Here is a 22,110-nt window from a genome sequence, read left to right as displayed (position 1 = left end):
CTTTAAAAGGAGACAAACACAGAAAAACAAGGAAAATCGGGATTTTTGATGTCATATCTTTGGAAAACGAGGGATTCTGAGACTGTGTAGCAGGTTTAACTATTTCTGTTTTTACTTGGAAATAATTTAGTGTTCCCTATAAGGGATTGTCAAAGGACAATAGGGGTGTGTGTGTGTGTGTGTGTGTGTGTGTGTGTGTATATCTATCACCTGATATGACCTATCACCTGGACAAGGGAGATGAGATTGATGTCATATATCTTGACTTCAAAAAAGCCTTCGATCTGGTGTCCCATGATCGTCTCTTGGAGAAACTGGCCAATTGTTGCCTTGGGTCCTCCATGATCCACTGGCTGGAAAATTGGCTCCGGGGTCAGACCCAGAGGGTAGTAATTGATGGAAGTCACTCATCATGGTGTCCTGTGACCAGTGGGGTCCCCCAGGGCTCTGTCCTTGGACCCATACTGTTCAACATCTTCATTAACGATGTGGACACTGGAGTCAGAAGCGGACTGACCAAGTTCGCAGATGACACCAAACTTTGGGGCAAAGCATCCATACCAGAAGACAGGCGGGTGATCCAGGCTGACCTGGACAGGCTCAGCAAGTGGGCGGACGAGAATCTGATGGTGTTCAACGCCGATAAATGCAAGGCTCTCCACCTTGGGGAAAAAAAACCTGCAGCATCCTTATAGGCTCGGCAGTGCTATGTTGGCTAGCACTATGGAAGAAAGAGACTTGGGGGTCATCATTGACCACAAGATGAACATGAGCCTGCAGTGCGATGCTGCGGCTAGTAAAGCGACCAAAACGCTGGCTTGCATCCATAGATGCTTCTCAAGCAAATCCCGGGACGTCATTCTCCCCCTGTACTTGGCCTTAGTGAGGCCGCAGCTGGAGTACTGCGTCCAGTTTTGGGCTCCACAATTCAAAAAGGATGTGGAGAAGCTTGAGAGAGTCCAGAGAAGAGCCACGCGCATGATCAGAGGTCAGGGAAGCAGACCCTACGATGACAGGCTGAGAGCCCTGGGGCTCTTTAGCCTGGAAAAGCGCAGGCTCAGGGGTGATCTGATGGCCACCTATAAGTTTATCAGGGGTGACCACCAGTATCTGGGGGAACGTTTGTTCACCAGAGCGCCCCAAGGGATGATGAGGTCGAATAGTCACAAACTACTACAAGACCGCTTCAGGCTGGACATAAGGAAGAATTTCTTTACTGTCCGAGCCCCCAAGGTCTGGAACAGCCTGCCACCGGAGGTTGTTCAAGCGCCTTCTTTGAACACCTTCAAGATGAAACTGGATGCTTATCTTGCTGGGATCCTATGACCCCAGCTGACTTCCTGCCCTTTGGGCAGGGGGCTGGACTCGATGATCTTCCGAGGTCCCTTCCAGCCCTAATGTCTATGAAATCTATGAAATATATAATATATATGCATACAATATTAGTCCCTATTGCAATTGAGCCTCAGAATTTCCTTCCTACAGCAGCCTGTCTGTACTTTTTTCCTTGTTACTATTTTAAGGTATCTGGCTTCATAGTTTGTTAGATGTGGGGGGAAATGCTAACCTACAGAATATACAGCTAATGTAATTCACAACACTGTTTATTATAACAGGGATTGTTCTTTCTTCCTACTAACAATTTGCAGTTGCAAATTAATGCTAAGTGGTTCAGAATGGCATGCAGTACGCTGTTTACCCAATGTTCAGCTTCTGTCTAAAGATGTCTATTTTTATATATTACATCATCTCTGCTGCAGAACTCATGTCCATTGGGATTTGCTGTTCTTTCATTCCCCTTGGAAAGAGAGCTTGCAGTAGTGTCATAATTGGACCCATCTTTCCTATTGCATCCGAAAATAATAAGTAATAGTGTTTGTATCGAGTCAGGCAGTATTTCAGGCAATTTTAGAGTTAGTACAATTATTGCCAGTTCGGGTCCTGATTTGAGTTTGTTAATATTGAAAATACCTTGCATCTTTAAAAGTGTAAATCTTCCTTTCCTTAAGAAAAGTATAGATTTTTCCATAGTAGAAATGAATTTTCCTTTATTGGCTTATAGACTTGGATTTTTTGTGATGGTTGAAATATTTAATCTTGTTAACATAAGAGTGTTGATGTAGCTGAAAATGTAAAATTTGTTTTTAAAACTAAAATTTGTGCTTCTCTTATACAACAGAAAAATATTTTTCCTGTATAGTCTTGATTTCCTCCACCTGATCATTCCAGACTTTAATAGTTGCATACAGTCAATTGAATTTCTGCAATTTATTTTACCCTAGGTGTGAGGAGGTGCTTTTTTTTTTAATTGTGTAATTATTACAGAGGTCTTCCTTCAGCTTTAATCTTGTTCAGTATAAATTTGTTTTACAAATGGATCCAAATCGTGTGTGTCTGTGTATATGTGTCTGTGTGTGTATATATGTGTGTGTTTATATATTGATACATGTTGCATTTAAAATTGAAATCTGATATTTGTTAAAAAAATGATTTGAAGACTGACTATGCCCAGTTGTAGATGAGGAAGGATTTGTTCTTAATGTGGTGAAGCCTTCTGGTTTGGTATGGAGGAAGAATAAAATAATACAAATTTCTAGAGAGTGTGCCTATATCTGTGCGTCTTTAAAAGGAGCCAAAGACAGAAAAGTGTATATATGAATTATGTGGATCCATGTGTAAACTATTTATACTGAACAACATTAAACCTCAATATTTGTTAAATCTGATTTTACAAATACATATTTGTATTTGTTCCTGATTAAGAACCCAATGGGTGGCAGGTATGAAGTCGTTAAAATTTACTCTGATTATCAGAACATATACCTTGTTTTTTAAGGTATACATCTCTTACTTCCATGTAAGAGGGCTAAGATGTCAATAGAGTGGGAAAAAAAAAAGTGATTGTATTTTTTCCATGCCAGGTATAGTTGAAATACTAGTATTGTATTTGAGTTACATTTATGTCGATTGGGGAGAAAAATCTATTAATTAGTCCTATTTCTGTTTGAATCTTCAGATTCAATAAATTTAGTGTTGTTTGAAGGAAACCTAACACAAATTGTAGTAATGGGTATACTGCTGAAAAAAGGTGATAGGACTTTATTTGATTTTTTTTTTTAATTGAAAAAATACTGATTTTACACTTGGCACTTTTATTGTATTTCATTATCATCACTGGCATTTCCCAATTTAGCAAATATAAACCAAGTTACCTGTGCGGGCTGGGTGCGAACCTGCGGCCCTTGTCGCGCTGCACGTGGGCTGTGGCCGGCAGCCCGGGCACTCCGGGTCAGAGAGGGCGGGCGCCGAGCTAGAATTAGGCACAGACACGTAATGGTAGATTTTAAGATTGTTTACTTACACCGAGATGGTTGTGGTGCAGGCTGAAAACTTGCTTGAGTTGCGGTTACAAACAAAAAGAACACGAACAATCACATGAAGTTTGCTAGGCTCCACGCAAACAGAACTCCGGATGTCCAGGACAAGTGCTCCACAAAGAACTCGTAGATACGTCTTAAGGAAGGTTACCGCATGAAGACGGGAAGAGGTGGGCGGTGGATCAGGCCGCCAAACTCCTCTGGATCTCACACAGGGTTTCTATTACCCTGCCGCGTACCCAGAGCCCCCACGAGATGGATGTGGAGTCCTCTTCGGCTTGGGCAGAAACCGCTCAAGCCTCTTATACGGTTAGCAGGCCAATCGCTAGCCGCCACGTGGGAATAATTTAGAACTAGCCAATAGGGGTGAACAAATTTGCATTTGAAGAGCAGGAACTCTTTGCACCGTGCATTTCTGTGCTGCAAAGAAAATGCACCCTGCAAAGGCAGCTGCAAAGTGGCGGGAACTCTCTCCCTTGCACACGGGTTCTCTGTGCAGCAAAACTCCACCGTGCAATGAAGCTGTAATCCCACGGGGATAATTCTAGTGCCGAAGCACACACAAAAAATCAGACCTTTGGGTCATGACATTACCCAGTGAGTTTAGAAAATCAGAAAATATGTGTATGATTTGAAGACTGACTATGCCCACTTGCAGAGGAAGGAGACCTTGTTCCTAATATGGTAGAGCCTTCTGGCATTTTCTGGAGGAAGAATACAATTATATAAGTTTCGTGTGTGTGTGTGAAATCCATTTATAATCTATTATAATTCAGTATAAATCCCACCTCTTTCTCTCTCCTCTCTCCCACCCATATGTACACACACACAACACATGGGCACACTGAATATATATTGTATACCTACATCAGTAAAATAATAATAAATAGTATTTGGGTTCTTATGTACTCTTAGCATATTTAGAAAAATGGGAAGATGGTGGTAAACCATTCTCAGGTTTCTCCCGCCTCTCTTTAGACCCTGCTAATGAGAATGTTAATGAAGGTATAGAATTTTTTTCCTTTTAGTATTTGGGAAGAAGGAACAAATTAGTTTTACCTGAGCTGCTGATATGTGATTATTATATTGTTGCATGTTGATCTGAGCAGCACTTGACCAAGTGATTTGGCTTGATACTCAGCATCAGTCCCTTGAGTGAGCCAATCTGCCAAAGCTTCTGTTTCTAAGAAATTTTAAAGCTTTTGCTTTCGTGTTATTTTTTAATCTTTTAAAATGATAATTTCTAGAAAGGATTTCTAAAAGTTGAAAGGTTTTGGTAAAATATTTTAATTACCAGCATAAAAAGCCTCAATCACTAAGAAAATATAGTATTAAAAGAATAATATGGGGAAAGCCACATTTCAGAAAACCATGGGAAAATCTGTTCCTTTTTTCACCTATTGCTTTAAACTTGGCTTATATTGCTTACCTTTCCTGATGGATCCTATCTTACCTTCTTTGATGAAATGTACAACGGTTAGGAAACAGTAGTTTCTTTAGTCTTTGAATATAAAGGGGAGGACCAGAATATCTCTGCTTCTCTATACCTGTGTTTAAAGCTCTAAACAACCAGGGTCTGTTTTTACAGTCAAAGTCCAAAGTCCACTTAAGCCACAGTTTAGGTGGGCTAGTACATGAACTAGAGGGCTGTATGGTTAAGATATTCTGGTTTCTATAACCAGTAACATGCTAGAGCAGGGGTTGTGAATCTTTTTGGGCAGAGTGCCAAAAACACCCACAACTTCAACTTGTAAGATGTTGGTGTGCCAGGGGCAGATGGCAGGGAAGCCATGAGGGGCCTGATCCTTGTTGTGGTAGTGTAGCCCTAGCTTCTTCCCTGCCATCCACCCAGAAGTGCATGTGCCAAGCAAAAGGCCTTCAAGGTCTACTTTCTCTGGCACCCATGCCAGGGGTTGCCTACCCCTGTGCTAAGTAATGTGGCCAGTATCATAGCTGACTACCTTTGACTTCCCCGCCTGAATGACCAAATATCCAGTTACAACTGGATATTGACTAGAGGCAACCTTTTGTGCATTTTGAGAGTGAATAACAATAAGGCTTAATCTCCTACCATACCCTAACTTCATTAGGTCCTCAACCTTACTAGGTTTAAGGCACCCCTCAGAAAATTCTAGCTCTTAGTTTTCATTCTCTTTTTCACTGCAGAAAAGTAATAGAGTAATTGTTCTGTTGCAAAGAACTTGAAAAGACCACAACAAATCAGAATCGTTTTGATAGAATTACTATGTGAAATCCCTGGGCTTATCTTGTAAATCATAGTTCCACACCGAACAGTATTAATATTGTGTGGAACCTCACATCACTGTTGAAAGGATCTTAAGGCAAACCAGGGTGGCATACACCCTAGTTGAGAATCATTGCCCTGACTCCATTTTGATAAGACTATGAAAACACATAGTAAGGTATAATCTAAATCTAAATGGAGAAATCGGATGATATTGCAAGGAGAAACACAAGTGCAGAAGGCTGAAGTGACTAGCTTAAGTTCATGTAACAAATTAGTGGCTGAGCTATGATAAGAACCAAGATATCTGGACTTCACATCCATGACTGTTCCTGCAGAGGTGGCAGCACCCCTCCTCCCAGCTTCTCTCCAACCCTCCCCTCTCATTTAGGTGGACAGACTACACGGGGGACTTGTTTTGAGTCTCCAAATCAGGTAAAAATCCCCTTCCGTCTTCATCTCTGTGCTCAGTAAAACTTCCCCCCTCCTCCTCTTCCATTTCCCCCAACCCCAGGCCATGATTACACTGCCTCTGGCTTCAAGGGGCTGGGGGGAGCTCCAGAGGCACTGCCCTCCTACAGATGGGTAGCACAGGGAGCTGGATTCAGCTGGGGACAAAGGCAGTAAGCAGATGGGTTTTCCTTCCTTGGACCTGCTCCTGGGCTGGCAGAGAACACTTAAGGTGACTGGGCACGGAGGAGAAAGCTGCTATACCTGACTGAGCCTGGCTCCCTGTGCAGTCTGGCTGGAGCACAGTGGGAGAGGAAGGCATGGAGTAGTTCTGCTGCTTCCTGTGCCTTTGGAGCCAGCCAGGGACACTGGCAGTGGTGGACAGGGGAGGCAGTGATAGGAGGGGAGGAGAGGTGCTGCTGAGCTAAGAGGGGAAGGGAGAGCAGCATGGTTTGAAAAGGAGGTGAGATTGTGCCACTACATCCCCTCTGGATCTGCCTCCGTGTTGATATACTATTGTACTTTAAGAATCATTAAACATTTTAGAGAGAATAAGAATAGAAATCTGAGATTAATGAGATTTAGTCATATCTCCTTTATTTGGAAGCTCTATTTGATTTGAAGTGGTATTTAAGGGTGAACTGCAGGTGTTCAAAAGCCACTTGTGTCTAATATTCCAAAAGAGGAAATACAGCTGTTTAAAATACAATGCTTAATTACATGTTTAACAAAATTTTAAAGTCCTTAGCTCCCTAAATCATAAGGAATCTCAGCTGAAGACATCCTGCTTCCTCTGCCTGAGTGATATCACAGCTGCTGTTGAACAAATTGATACACATTCCATTTTAAACCTCTATTTGTTAAGACTACTTAACATGTTAAAAATATTGGGCAGAAATGTGTGGTGCCTAAAGCTGCATGTCAGGGTAGTTTGAACACAAATCAAGGTGACCCATTTGCATTATTTAAGCATGAATAAGAGGTCTTGAAACTTTCAAGTCCCATTTACATTGAATAAAACTTCCTAATGTGCTTAAGTCATTTTTGTTAATGATCTTAAAAGCATTCACAAGTTTTGTCAAATGTCTTAGTGTGGGTATAGGAGGGAAGATGCTTTGAGGGAAAGAAAACACCTAAAATAAATTAACTAATAAATATTAACTATGGAAAAAGAAATAAAAGTGAGGTACTGCAATGTGCCAGTGTATTTGTATTTCATTTATTTAGAACTTCATTTTCAGAAGTCTGATTTTACAAACACATTTATACTTGTTCCTGATAAGAATCTAATTGATGGCAGGCATGAAGTCATTAAACTTTACTCTTATTATCAGAACATATACCTTAAAAAAAACAAGGTATACATCTCTTACTTCCACATAAGAGGGCTAAGGTGTCAATACAGTGAAAAATAAGTGATTGTATTTTTTCCATGCCAGGTGTAGTTGAAATACTAGTATTGTATTTGAATAACATTTATGTCAATTGGGGGGAGAAAATCTATTAATTAGTCCTATTTCTATATGAACCTTCAGATTCTATAGACTTAGTGGTGTTTGAAGGAAAACTAATGCAATTTGTAGTAGTGGGTATACTGCTGAAAAAAGTGATACGACCCCATTGGATTTAAAAAAAGAAAACAGAAAAATACTGATTTTACACTCAGTACTTTTATTGTATTTCATTGTTATCACTGACATGTCCTAATTTAGAGAATATAAGCCAAGTTACCTAGTGAGTTTAGAAGATCAGGAAATACCCCATTTTTATTTAATTATTTATTTGTTAGATGCATAAGTTGCCTTTTCCAAAAGAGGCTCAGGAGAGAAAAGGAAAGATTGAAGGTCAGCAAACAATTACACCAAATTAACCTCATAATGTAAAATGATGGCGAACTGTATGTATATGGAAACACTATTGCTTTGGTAGTACCAAATCTTTTCCTTGAATTTTTTAAAACTAACATTATAATTTATATATTTTTTTTTAGTAGTTTTATAATGAGAAGCTGACAGTTAAAGTAAATTTGCTTAATATAGGTTTGAAAACATTAGTAGGCAGTTGCAGGGGAAATTATACATAGTATTTCAAAGGACTTGTGTAATTTCTGATCCTCTTAAAATTTTGAGAGCTTGTAAGTTAGAATAGTAGTTACCTGAATTAGGGTGTGTTCTTCAGCGACTGTGTTTGCACATGCACACCCACAGCCGTCTGAAACGCTAGTCATCCTTATCTTTGGCAACTTGTATGGTTGCCTACAGGTTCTCTGGGTAAATGTTTGTGAGACAACCAGGTGAAGCTAGTGATGGCTTCTGTAAAAACAAGTAAATAAATAAATAATTAATAAAAAAAAATGTAGGGCTAGGGTTCTTTGGGAAGAGGTGTGCTTGAGGACAAAGACAAGAGTCCTTTCCTTCCAGCAACTAATGAGCCTGGAATAGGCAACAAGCAGCTTTTTAAAAGCTGCACCACCTCAGAATACAAGAGATGAGTTAAGTAGCTACTCCAGAAGCTATTGGAGCAGATTTCCAGGAACACAGATTGAAGAGATTTCAGATATCCTGCATCAGGCGTGTTTCTTTAACAATTTGTCATTTTCTGCGAGCCTTGAAGAACACGACTTCATTTTTTTTCAGCACAGTGTATATCTTCAGGTAGATAGATGATGTGATATAAGTTTCAGATTTGATCATCTTAACCATTGAGCATTCCTGGTTGTGTTTTAGTTAAAAGGTTAATAAGAATATCCTATTTGTTAAAAATTGAGTGAAAATAGCTAGTTTCTAAAGAAGGCTAGAGTTTGAGGAAACGTACTTCTTCCTCTCCGCGCTAGCTTTTGATATGGAAAAAACATTAATGTGCTTCCCTGCTTTGATGGTCTCATTTGGCACAGATGACGTCTGAACCAGATTCATCAGATTAACAGTCAAAGGATACCATCTTGTTTAGACTGGTAACTGGTAAAGGGTTTTTGGGTACAAGAGGTTGATAAATATTGCCTAGTCCGCCTGACTCTCAAAAGAGCCTATCATGTTATTTTCTTGATAGACAACATGGCAGTTGAAGTATGCACTAATAAACAAGTAGGTATAGCAGCTATCCAGACCCAGCAAGGAAGGTCTTATGCACTGGACAGAGGAGAGCCTAAAATTCATGTGCAGACAAGGTTCCTTGGGTGAATTTGATATCTTTTATTAGACCAACCCAAATGGTTGGAGAATAGTTATTAAGCAAGCTTTTGGGTTCAAAAACCCTTCATCAGGCTAAGGAAGCTTCAGCAGTTGCTGTGTGCTCTTCCTGGATGGAATGAAAAGTAAATAAGCCAGGGGCTGGGCTGGGCTGGGGAGTCAGTTGCCAGGCAGACTGTAATGTATCAAAAATCCAATGTCTATGTTTAGTCCCTGATCTCTAGTATCCAGCAGGTTGATGAAATGGAGCTCATAGGCTCGTCTCTGGGAAGTGTTGTGTAAGTTTCCCTTGAGGATCAGGACTGAGAGATTGGAGAGAGAGTGGCCCTCCTGTGAGAAATGTGCCCCCACCGGTAATTGGGTGTTTCTGTCTTTGATGGATTTCCGGTGTGCATTCATTCTGGTGCGCAGTTGTTCTCTGGTCTCTCCTACATATCTTCCATCAGGGCATTTGGTGCATTGGATGAGGTATATTACATTTCTGGAGGTGCAGCTGTAAGATCTTGGGATGCTGATGGCTCTGTTGTGGGGTGTAGTAACAGTGTGAGCATTTCACATAATTGGAAACCATAACTGCATTGCAAGTAAGCTGATAGGATAAGATGTGGATCCATTGTAGTTAGGTTTTCATCTCATCCGCTTCTCAGCGAACATGGAGATATTCTGCCCCTTTCCTCCCCATACAGAGAGGAATGCCTCATATAACGGAATACAAACTAGGGCTCATGTCTGATTTTTATGTATCATCTGTGGCCCCAAGGGATCATGTATACCTGTCACCCTTCTCATGTTTCTTTTTCATGTTTTCTTTTTTCATAGTAACCCTAATAGCTTCATTCTGACCTCTTAGTTACTTGTATTTCTGTCTTCCCCTCTCCATCTACTAAAGAAAGAGAACTTCGTAAAATACCAAGAGAAACTCATAGATATCTACACTCAGTGAAACTTCAGGTATTAAATGCCTTTTAATTATGAGAGAAGACTGTTAAAGAAATCAAACTAATCTCTGATTGTTTTCAGTATTAAGGCTGGTTACACAAATCCCCAAATTATAATGTCTAATGGTTAGTGCTTAGTAATGTAATAAAAAAATCTTTTAAATTTAAAATCCAGCCTTGTTAATATTAAGCTTTCTAGATTTATGTAGATGGTAAAATTTTGCTTTTATCGAAATGCATGTGAAAATCATTAACGTTTTCTTATAACAATGACTGACAAAGAAAAATACATTAAACGTTGACATATGGTATACATATTGCAGATTTACACTTTTATGTAATGGAATCACGATGACAAAGTACTGGAGTGTAGAAGAGGATATAAAAGTAACATTTCATGTGCAAAAATTGCACACTTACTCTGATTAAAGCATTATTGAAATTAAAATCCCCAAAAGGGGTTTCTGTATGCAGTGTCACTATGGCAAGGTTTTCCCAGAGTAATTTATTTCGTCTAAATTTAAAAAATCCCCCAAAGTGAGACACTGCTCGTTAAAGAAGAAGCACAAGCCATTGGCTCATATGCCTTTATTTCTGACAAATGCCCTAGAAAAAAATTAATGGTTTAAAATACTTCTAGTGCATTTTGCACCTTGCTGCTGTTTTGAGAGCTTTGATGTTTATCTGTACTACAAAAATGAGAGCTGAGCACACATGGTGATGAATCAGTCTGCAATCGAAGGGAAGACTGGCAGACAACAGGGTATCAAGCCCAACTGAGGCACCAGTCTGACTGTGCTAAAGTTTTGTCATTATATTAAAGATTTGGATTATAGATTCATCTGCAGTAACAGCTCTACAGAAGGGCATTTGTTCAAATGGTCTGTAACATTAGTAAATGGGTTATCACAACAGCATGCATTACTCCATTGTAACTGTAGCTTTGGTGTTGCCAGGATATTAATTGATTGCAATTAGCTTCATCAGTTTAACAATGCAGTTGCCACAGCCAGCATGTTTTAGAAAATGTGAAGTGGTGGGTGATATGTGTTTAATCTTTGTGTTTTGGCTGAAGTAATAACTTTTTAACAACAACAAAAAAAGACTCTCTGGTGAATTTGTTCTCTTTATTAACTTTTGAGTACTTAGAGAAGTTGTGGGAAAATGTGAAGGTCATGCAGATATTTGTGTACATGTGGATGTCTGTGCTGTTCTAACAGAAATGTTGAGTTACCAAGTGCCAATGCAGTTGGTTGAGGCAGGATCATGTGATCTTGTGTTTTCAAATTGCTGGTAGTAAATCTGGCACATTAGAAGGAAAGACTATGTATTTGAGTTGTTTAAACTTATTCCTTTTTGCAGCATTTAGAGCAACTTTCATTCTTCTGCTGTTGCTTTTTATACCCATCAGCTGCATTATAGGAGACAAACTGTTAAAAGAGTAGGTGGGAGAAAGAAAGCTTAAAAATATTTAGAAACATTTCCTTGGGCCCTAATAAAGTTGCACCCAACAGGGGTCTGTGTTTAAAACTCAATTTAAAACTGTCCTTTGCTACCACTTGAAAAAGAAGCATAAGGAAACATTTCTTCATGTAAGCTGATGTATTGCCATTGCTTCCAGAGTTCAAAAGATTTAAAAGATCAGTGAAAGTGGTGCAATACACTGTTTTAAATGGATGATGATCTGGGGTTGGGAAATTTGGTGGGTTTTTGCCTCATAGACAAGGGTGCTCCTTCTCTTTCTACCCACTGTGTTTTCTCCTGCGTTTGTTCTGTCTTTCTTTAAAGTTTTTTATTCATCTTGTTCAAATTTGTCTGAACATTTTTACTTCTGGGAGGCTTGCTTTCACCTTACAGAAAATTGTTACTGTATTGGATGATTAAAAATCTAAAAAGATCATTACTAAACGTAGCTAACCATTGCTTTTGCTTGCGTCACCTTTCTCAAGCTGTAAGGGCTTGTTTGTTCATTTGTTTTTTGTGGTGGGTTTTGGTGTTTGGGGCAGGAACTTTGTTTTCACACTTTTTAGTAAGGTGAATAGCATGCTGTTGATACCCCATAAATAACAAGCATTTCTCTGACTTGTTAAGGAAGGAAGCTTTTGAGAATGAATATCTGAATTTGTGGAATAAGAGCAGTTGTTAAAAATCTTTTGAAGGACTGAATAACAAGAACCCTGGTAATTACTTCTGACACCACTTTAGGAATATATTTTCAAAGGGCTAATTGTTACCTTTTACACTTCTAAGCAGAACTTTTGCACAGCTGAAGAACAACTTGTTCTAGGTTTTATGCCTTATCCATTACATGCTGAAACAGTGTTTTGTGGGGGTTAGGCCCACATCCACAATAGGGGTTCAGTGTGGCAGTGCTGAGCATCACTGTGATTTACTTTGTAGGTGCCTGGCTTCTAGGGTGGAATTCACAAACATGAAAAATTTAGGTATACTATACAATACATAGAGAAAGCATGGCATCTGGGAACAAGATTCATAATAATGAGCATGCTGAGGAATGATGGCTGTGCTGTCAAAGCAAAATAACGAGAGCAACGTATTTGAAATTATACTTCTCAGGAGCATAGGTGTTATCTGACAGCTCTGAATTAAGCACCCATGTGAGACTGGGATTCACAACCTGGATCCTTTTTAGGGTGGGGTGTCTACATTTTCCGTTTCAGAAAAAGACAGTCTCACTTTTCTTCCAGGACATAATGGGAGGGGAGGATGACTAGTGGGTGCCCACCTTTATGCGAGAGCCTGATGTCAATGTTTAGATCATTCATGTCTTCCGCAACCTGAGGAAGTTTTAAAATCTTCTGCTCATCAGGATAATGTCTGAACCATCAGAGTAAAGGTATAGATGAGGATGGAATGAGGACTAACTATCCCACATGAGTTCCATCTGTGCCATTTCAGAAAGCAATGCCAGCCAAATTCAAGAAGTGGGTGAGAAAGGGAGCACAAGTGAGAGCATGATGCTCTAGTTCAGTGACACTCATTTGGGGAGGGAGGGAGTGCTCGGTTCTAATTGTATAAAGATGGAATTGTATAACGGTGGAAGGGGCTACTATCTCCTCTTCTGTGTTTCTGAATGCAAGTGGTTTGGCTGCTGTGTTTTGTTCTAATATACAGTGAAACCATGGAGTTCAGGTTGTGCTGTGAACATACTTAATGGATTGACCACAGTCAGGAAACTGAAGAGAAGTGGTATTCAGCAGGTACATTCCCAAATGAGCTAGACAAGAGGTGGGTGCTGAGAACATTTTCTTTCCCGAAATGGCAACAATCCTGGCAGCATACAGGGCCAAGATCACTAAGTAATTAGTGGACTTTCCTGGCAAAAATGAAGGTAGTACCACCTAAAACAAGGATGGGCAAAATGCAGCCTGCGGTCTGGATGCGGCCCACTGGGCCATTCTATCTGGCCCATAGGGCCCCTAAAAAATTTAGAAAATTAATATTTATCTGCCCCTGGCTGCCTGTCATGCAACCCTCGGTGGCTTGTCAAATCTCAGTAAGCGGCCCTCCGCCCGAAATAATTGCCTGCCCTTGACCTGAGAGTTAAAGGTCTCATCTTGGATTTCAGTGGCATTTAGGTGCTCAAGTCCCACTTCAGGCATGTAAGTTCTTTTGTGGGTTTTGGCCTTGGTTCCTGCCATGTAAATATTTGGTGTGTACACATCCTAATGATGATCACAGTTGTCTGTCTTACTGTTGAGTTGCTTTGTTTGACTTAGTTTTCACAGTTGTTTGGACATGAGAAAACCTCAAGACATCTCTGTTAGATCTCTTTTCTAGTCTTACTTTTTATTTAATCTTTTAAAAGTTGAAAGTATTAATACCTTTAAATTCAACAAGAAGAATATACAGGTTACTCTTTTGTGTCTGAAGCACTTCGTGCAAGGAAATATTTTTGATGAATACCACAGCAAGTGGTCATGAGCTGTTATGACTTGATAATAGAAACTTTGAAATAATCCAGTGTCACAGTCCCTTTGTCACCATCATTGGAAATAGGTTTTTTTGCTTTAAGCATGGTTCATGCTGTAAGCAAGATAGAATTATTACTTGAATAAAAGTTAGGAATTGGATTATGGGTTAGAAGAAATGCAGTCAGATAGCAGGAGCTGCTGCTGCTGCTAAGGTAAAATGCATTGATATATACTTTGAAAGTAAATGTACTACAGTTATGGGTCCCTTAGATAGGCTGGGAATACCATCACCCTTGTAAATGTTGTTGGGTATGTGTTATAAGTAGGGTTTCAGTAGCAGTGGATGGCCCTCCTGTTCCATTTAAAGGAGATTGGCCTTATTAACATTTATTTTGATGCATCTTTTAAAACCCACATATATGATATTTGTCAATCACTGAGCATTTATGGCCCATCAAATTAAGAGGAAAAAGAAAACTGTGTGTTTCCCTCCTGAAAAATGTGCAATTTGTGCTTAAAGGAAAGTTGCATTTTACCTTTAATTATTTATAGATACCTGTGATAGAAACTTTCCAGAGTAGGTGAGCAGTTTAGATATCTTTTGTCGAATTCTTATTATGTTTGAAGTGGGATTTAAGATGTATAAATGACCATTACATTTCTTCCTTGTTTTATAGAAAGTTCAAGTATACTGTATATGAAAGCACAGTAACTATTTTCTGAGAATTCATTGTACATAAAATGATATCAAATAAAGCTTATTCAATAGCCAGGAAGAAAAGGGGTGGAGGTATAGGGGGAAAAACCGAACAAGAATGGGTAACTTGACATTAAGATAACTAAATTAATAGTCAGTTAAATACAGCCCCAAACATAAATTGTATTATGTAAAGTTAAGGGCTGGGGTGACGGCACAAGATTATTCAAATTTAAAAACTTCAAAAATTTATCAGATTTGGGTCTCATGGTAGCATCAGTTACTTAAATGTTTTCAAGTAAAGTTAAATGGTATAAACTGCTGTTATGTTCTGTATACATTGGTTTACTTTCTCATTTAAGACTCAGAGTCTGCATCAAGAATTTTCTGTAGAGATGAAAATTGATGGTCTTGCTATGTGAGAATTGTTTGCCTTTCCATATTCTTTTCAGTTCATATTTTCTCTTTACTTTCCAAACTTTTACTGCAAATGGCTTGGCTAACTTAGTTTTGAAGTTCATCAGTTGTCTTTCTAATTCAGTAGTAAAATGTAATGTATGTGCCTATATTTCCAGAGATTGGTGCACTCCTCTTCCCCTGCCCACTCTCCTTGCACGCACACCTAGGAGTGAAGAATTGTCTCAGTAGAACTCTAATTCCCTACTAGTCAGGTCGTGATGCAGCAATTTCTAATTGGGGCATGGCAACCAGAAGGCCACCAAGCTAGACCAGCAGTAGATTGTAATTGCTCTGAAAACATGTGATACTTTGGCTTTACTACTTGATGTTTATATGCCAGAAACTTCATAAACTCCATATATGGGATAATATAACACTGAGCTGAACTGCATTTCAAAATGCATAACACTCAGCTGCTTATGTTTAATGTTTTGAAATACTCTGTCAGTTTCATTGTAAGGGATCCTTATGCCCTTCCGTTTATTCAAAGTACTATAAATATTCACATTTTTTTATTTCTTTGTGGGGATAAGTATAAATAGAACCACATCAAGCATAATATTTCATGAACTTTTAAAACAACAGCTTTTAGCATATATTAGAAAATCAAGGATATGTGCTAAATTAAATACCCGTAAATGTTTTCTGTTTAAAATGTGCCAAACATGAAAGAATTCCCCTTAAATTTAGATGTATAAAAAGATTTTAGCTGTTCAAGATGCCTCAATTCTTTTTTATCATTACTAGACTTCATTTTTGCTAAGTTTTGCTCATTTACTGGCAATTAGTGTCAGAACAAGTAATCACTATGTAGCAAGTCAGTACAATTACTATAGGATGAGTTATTTGGTGGAGGCAGCTGCAGATTACATGAAAGTGTCTGTCAGGTTTCATTTTTTCATGTGTGTTTTATGCATGTATAACAGCTTTTAACTTCATAGACTGCAGATTTAATACTTTTTTTTTTTTTAACAAGAGCAAAAGCAAAAAAAATGGTGAAGTTGCTTTTTGCCCATATGGTCTCTGATTTAAAGAATGTGTTGTAAATGTGTAGACGAGATCAGATTCTACCCAAATAAAAGCTTAATGGCTGAGCAGCAGGTTTTTTTGTTGGCAATGTCTTGGTCTTAACAGTGTACAGCGTCATCAGTTCACGGCACTCTTAAAATTTATGTTGTATACAGCTGACATTTATTTTATTGCTTGAACATGTTCCCTGTTGTATTATAGTTTCCTCTCTTTAACATGATGCAGCGAATATAAAGCTAGATGTAATGTGCTGCGTAGGGGAGTGACTGGGTAAACTGCTGTTTTAAAATGTAATTTTCCTCCGAAAAGCAAATGATTGAAACTCAGACTCATTCTTCTTATGTTACCGTTTTCTCCAGATTGTATACTCCATTGTTTTAATGGAAATTGCTTAGTTAATGTCTCTGTAGAACTGTAATATGTATTCAAAACGATTTTAATTGACGTTTGTGAAAATTCAAGACATTACCTTTACCAGTGCACAGAAATCTGCAGCCTGAGTAGTATCTAAATTGTCTATTGAAAATCCATGAAAGCTTGTCAAGAGTGCTGTTTATAAATGCTTGATAGAGATGTCTATCGCTTTGCAGCAGCATTATTTTTGGGTGGGGAAAGATGGTGTTGTCAAACATACGGCTTTATCTTCACCTTGGTGGAAAACTGTATGTAGTTCAGAGCTAGTTGAAGTAAGTCTTGCTCCTTATTCCCATCCTGCCTTCTGTGATATTCTTTGGAGCCAGCAATCAATGGATCCCTCCCCTCTGGGGCTTGCTTGACCTACAGAAGCTGATATAATACAGGCAAGAGCTTGTTACTTTATCTGAATTGTCCATCTCTACCTTAATGAGTGAAATGGTTAAGGATTTGAGGGGGCGAACCTCAAGGAATGTGCCTTCCATTTGAGTTGAATATTTCGGTGTACGGAGGGAGAGGGAGGGAGAGAGAAATCCACTTACATCACTAGAACTGCATTGAGTGTGCCTGTGCAGGTTAAGAGACAGACTACAGTGTCTTTGCTTTCTGCAGGAAGCAGCAATGCCGTTTGTATCCTAAGAGGAATTTTTTATTTAGAAAAGGAAGCGTTCTTTCTACCCAGGAAATGGCTTTCCTTGTGCGTTGCTATGCCAACTGCCTGCAGCCATGGTCTTCCAAAGTAAGCACAATAACGTAATTATATTGGCGTATTACATTCAGACTCATGGATCTCTGGGTTTTTGTGTGTATGACTGTGTTGTATTTTTGTTACTGACTCTTTTGGTGGTAGATCGGTTTGGCTTGATTGTGAGGGACAAACATCGTGAAATTAAATGTCCATCAGTGTCATGCTGCTAAGATTAATTGTGCAAACTTGGTTAGTTGAGTGGAACAGAGATCACTGGTCACCGCTCTGTCAGCATCATTAGTAGCCAGGGAGGAGGTCCCTATTCGCATGCTCTGCCCTGGCTTTTTTGGGGGGGGGGGAAGGAGAGAGGGGGCATAGGAGGGGGCTCTGAGAATGTGTGTGTGTGTGAGACTTGCAAATGAAACAGGAGTATTAACAATGCTTGGCTGAATGCTGGAGGCTGGTTCCTCCACCCTGACTAATATAATACTGTATTAAGCCCTTTTTGAGGGAGTCTCTGTGCAGTCAGCCATTTTAGCTTTTTTCCTCCTTTTTCATTTCTTCCCATTCTTCAGTCTCAGGGAATGGTCTTGTTCCCTTGGAAAAATGCTGGATGTGTAGGATTTCATCACGCTCTTCACATCCTGACATGCTTAGACTCTCGCTGTTACAAAAATGGAGACTAACACTGTTGTTTGGATTGCTTTTCTGTACTACAAGTGTGAGAGGTTTTTTGAGCTTACTAGTAGTGACACTTTAAGCTCCAGCTTGGTTTTTCCTCCCCCCTTCTTTTTTAATTTGATGCTGTAGAGGGTGACTTGCCATCCATAAGAAATTGGTACATGATGTGTAAATTCAGTTCAGCATATGTTTCTTCATTATGAAACCACTTGCAGTCCCAGCTAACCATGGAGTTATGGGCCAGCAGGAGAAACATTCAGTAAGTACTGCAAATTCTGTTTGTTCTATCCAGACACTATCACAGTAAACTGTATTTAGGTGGGAGCTGCTGCTGTTGATGATCTGATCTGATTTAATGGTAATGTTTGGGGAAAAGTTGTACGGGAGGCAGTGTTAGAATTTTGATTAATCACTGGTGTTCCATACTGCTTCAGCCTAAAAATACCTATCTTGATTCTCTTTAAATATTCACTCCCAAATTAAAAAAAAGTTAGTGTTTTTCTTGGTCAGGAGGCTTTAAGCATTCAACTCAAAGTTCTACCTGTAACGTAGGTTTTTAAGAGTTAAGAAATATGCAAGTAACATAAGTATAGAGGATGTTAGGGATAGGTCTATTCTGTGACTGTGTTCTCTTTCTAACATACATATTACCAAACCTGCATAATAATATACTCAATCCATTAACAGCTTAAAAATTCAGTGACTGAAAATATAGAATAATTTGCAATGGCAAAAGACATAAGTACTGGTGCTTTATAATTGATCCCATGAGTCAGCTACACCTTTGTCATGCTATAATCCCATAAGCAGCCACTGTTTGTTGTTTGTGAGAAATGCACTCGTAAGCAAAACAGCAATCTTATGTTTCAGGGCCTCAGGTGTCAAAAATGTGAGCTTAGTTTGTTCTTATAAAGTTTGGCTTCATTGTCTAACTGCTTAGTTAATGCTGCTACTTAAAACACTACACCAAAGATGTATTATGCAGTATAATTTTCAGTCTTACTTTTTTAGTAATTTGAAAAGGTTTTTACAAATACTGTGTATGTGCTGGATTACACATGCAGGATGTATGTATAGGATATGTAGAATTGTGTGTGTGTGTGTGTGTGTGTGTGTGTACACACGTGGTATACTGTATGTTGAGATATGCATCTGGCAATTAGAAATACTGAGAAATGTGCTTAGAACTTTTTAGGGAAGGATATGTTTTATTTGTATGTTCAATAAAAGAAAACTCAATTGTAAATATATACAAGAAAGAAGAAACTAATCTAGTAATGTTTTAGGAATGCAGGTTTTTTAACTCTCCTAATGTACATAGTAGGTATGTTGCAGAAACTTACTGAAAAATGTTTTTGGTCATGTGATTTATCTTGTGTACAATCATTTCATATTCTTTCTATCAAGGCGTTCATGTTACCAAACTCTGGGTATTTATGAGGCATAGAGCTTGATCTATATAGGAGAAAACTGGAGACTAGGAAACTTTTAAGTCTCAGAAACAAGGTCTGCCAGGTCTGATTGAAGAAGCTTGTACTATTGCAAATGGAATTGAAAATGGTAAAGTTGTTTGCTAGTGGTGGTCGCTCAGTTTTCAACTTCATCATTTTTCCTGCTCTTCCCACTTCTAAGAGTGTACTTTTAAAGCTCTAATAACAAAGTCTAATTAGGATGCAGTAATTAGTTGTAGGTCAAATAAAAGAATCAGTTCGGTATGCTACAGACCTACATGTTTTTAAATTATGCATCGTATAGCAGTACAGCCATCTCAAATTAGTGTAACTGTAAGTAACAAGAGCCTTACTATATAGAACAAATTTAGGGTGATTTAAAAAAAAATTGAAAATAAGAATGAAATTTTTTGTTTCAGTCAGTAACAAATCAGATAATGTAGCCATGCTGGAAAAATGCATGTAAATTAAGAAAATCACACATTGACATAAGTCTTCAGTACAGAGTAGAGCTTTTGCTTTCACAAAAGCAATAGTAGAGGGTTGATTTTAAATCCTTGTTGCTTGCTCACATCTTGATGAAAAATTCTATTTTAGAATAACTACCCATGCTTGTTGCTGGACCAAAGGTGATTTTTAGTTGGAAAATGAGAAGTAAAAAAAATTTAACACTGGGTGGTGACTTAGTGAAGAGAAGGGAGAAAAATCCCATTCAAGCTATGCATATATTTTTCTTGCTATTCTAAAAAAAAAAAAAAAAAAGCGCAGACTTTATTAATGATTTAACCCTTACTGAGTCTCAGGGTTATGGGATTGAATTAATTATGAAAAATCAGCAGTTGCCTAAGTAGGCCTTGCTTGACCTACCGGGACAGTTTGCACATGAGTGCAAAGCTTTTGCTCTTATTCATGCCCTCAGTGAAACTTGTGAATGAATCTGGATAGATTCTGATATTATCTGATTCTGCTTTTCCACATGTATCGTTGCCCTGTTATCCTGAAAAGGTTTGAATTTATCACCTTGCACTTTTCTCTTTTTCCCATTTTCCCCTCTTAAAGTCAAAGCTAATTCAAATAAATGCTAGCATTACTAGTTACAACAGAGGGGAAATAAGGGGATGTGGAAGTTAAGGTTCATATCTCAAGAGTAATTTATCCTGATTTCCTGCAACACTCTCTTGGTAATTATTTAAGCATTGTCTGACCATGGATATGAAGCTAAGTATTTAATATAGCATATACAGTGTTCATAATTTAAATGCCAGCTTGAGAACCTTTCTTTTAAAATTACTTGGCTTTTGTGTTCAAATATAGAATTCTGTAGAAGTATAGATTACAAGAGAGGGCTTTTTAAGATTTGGTTTATTTTCCTGTGGAAACTGTAACTGTTATTTCAAGTGGCATTACTATACAGGAGCAAACCATTTGCCTTGTCATTGCTCATGGCACCTGATATGGTGCGGAATTAAAACAGAAGCAACTAACGTTTGGGTCTTTGCTACGGTAAAAGAGGATCAGGTTTCTTTTCTTGCGTTTTCCTCATTTGTGAGCTGGAATAAATTGGAAGTGTTGTCAAAATGAGGCTACCAGTCTGAGGGTGTCGATGTTGCTCTGTAAGCTTCCTTGGCTATGTAAAAATCCAGTTTTTCCTGTTATCTCCTGAGTAGAGAGTAACTATGTGTGTACTGTGAAGGTAATAGGGAGATAAGGAGAGACAGATCTGTTCAAAATATCACTGGACTTGATTTTTAATTGTTATGATCGAGGATCAAACCAAGCTTTCAGGTCAGCAGGCTTTCCATTAGTTAAGCTACATCTGCAGGAAGTCTGGGGAAACTTCTGGTGTTGTCTCCATCAATCCTATGCAATTTTTGGATAGCTTCTCCCAACCTCACCATGTTATGATGGTGGAGAGATGATACCTCCTAATATGTGATCTTCATTTGAAACTACCTAACTTCAGAGAAGTCAGATAAAAACCTAGCATCTTGTCCCAAATGTATTGATTGAAAAATCCTATTGAAATAAAGCACTTGAAGCTGTCTAAGAATGTTTTTAGAAGCACTTAACTAAAAGGAGATAGACAGCTTTATCTTTATTCCCCAAACGTTGTATTTACTGAAACTATATCCATAGTTACAGTAGGTGACTAGGCATAACAGCACTTGAAATAAATTCTCCATTTGAGAACAGTGAGATGGACAGTTAGCTTTCATGATTGTATAATGATTAACTTAACTGATGAATTGCAGAACACACTAGTCACATGCACAATCTGCTGTAATGGATGAAGGTTATTTCTTTAAGTATTGCATTGAAATAAAATGAAATAATGAAGGACATGTTTCACTGACAGATTAGCTCAGTGACTTCATCCTTGTGTGATTATGTAGCTGTTGTAGTCAGTCATTTGACATGTTTTACCAGGTTTAAACTAGGGATACAGTTGGCATGCTGAGCATAAGGGATCCTTAACTCTGCATTTTGGGCCACCAAGGCATTGGTGATCTCATGTTAAGTCATGCAAGGATAGAAGTTAATGGTTGAAAAGATGATTG

The 22,110-nt window shown here is 38.5% G+C and overlaps 1 protein-coding gene across 16 annotated transcripts in view; it reads left to right on the top strand.

Moving 5' to 3' along the window:
- Positions 1-22,110, top strand: part of RAPGEF2 (Rap guanine nucleotide exchange factor 2) — a 333,613-nt gene that overhangs the window by 201,769 nt on the left and 109,734 nt on the right. For 2 of the 16 annotated variants that reach the window (XM_014593981.3, XM_019481446.2), the window contains exon 1: positions 17,870-18,360. The exons of 13 other annotated variants lie outside the window; for them this stretch is intronic. In XM_014593981.3, the coding sequence (XP_014449467.1) occupies positions 18,301-18,360 (60 nt within the window). In that variant the 5' untranslated portion in view covers positions 17,870-18,300. Of the gene's footprint in view, positions 1-17,869; positions 18,361-22,110 lie in introns of those variants that run through there. One more of the 16 variants, XM_059721925.1, reaches the window with a different exon arrangement.

Source organism: Alligator mississippiensis, chromosome 2 (genome assembly GCF_030867095.1).
Source record: "Alligator mississippiensis isolate rAllMis1 chromosome 2, rAllMis1, whole genome shotgun sequence".
NCBI classification, from domain to species: domain Eukaryota; kingdom Metazoa; phylum Chordata; order Crocodylia; family Alligatoridae; genus Alligator; species Alligator mississippiensis.
This window is presented reverse-complemented; position numbering and strand designations above follow the sequence as displayed.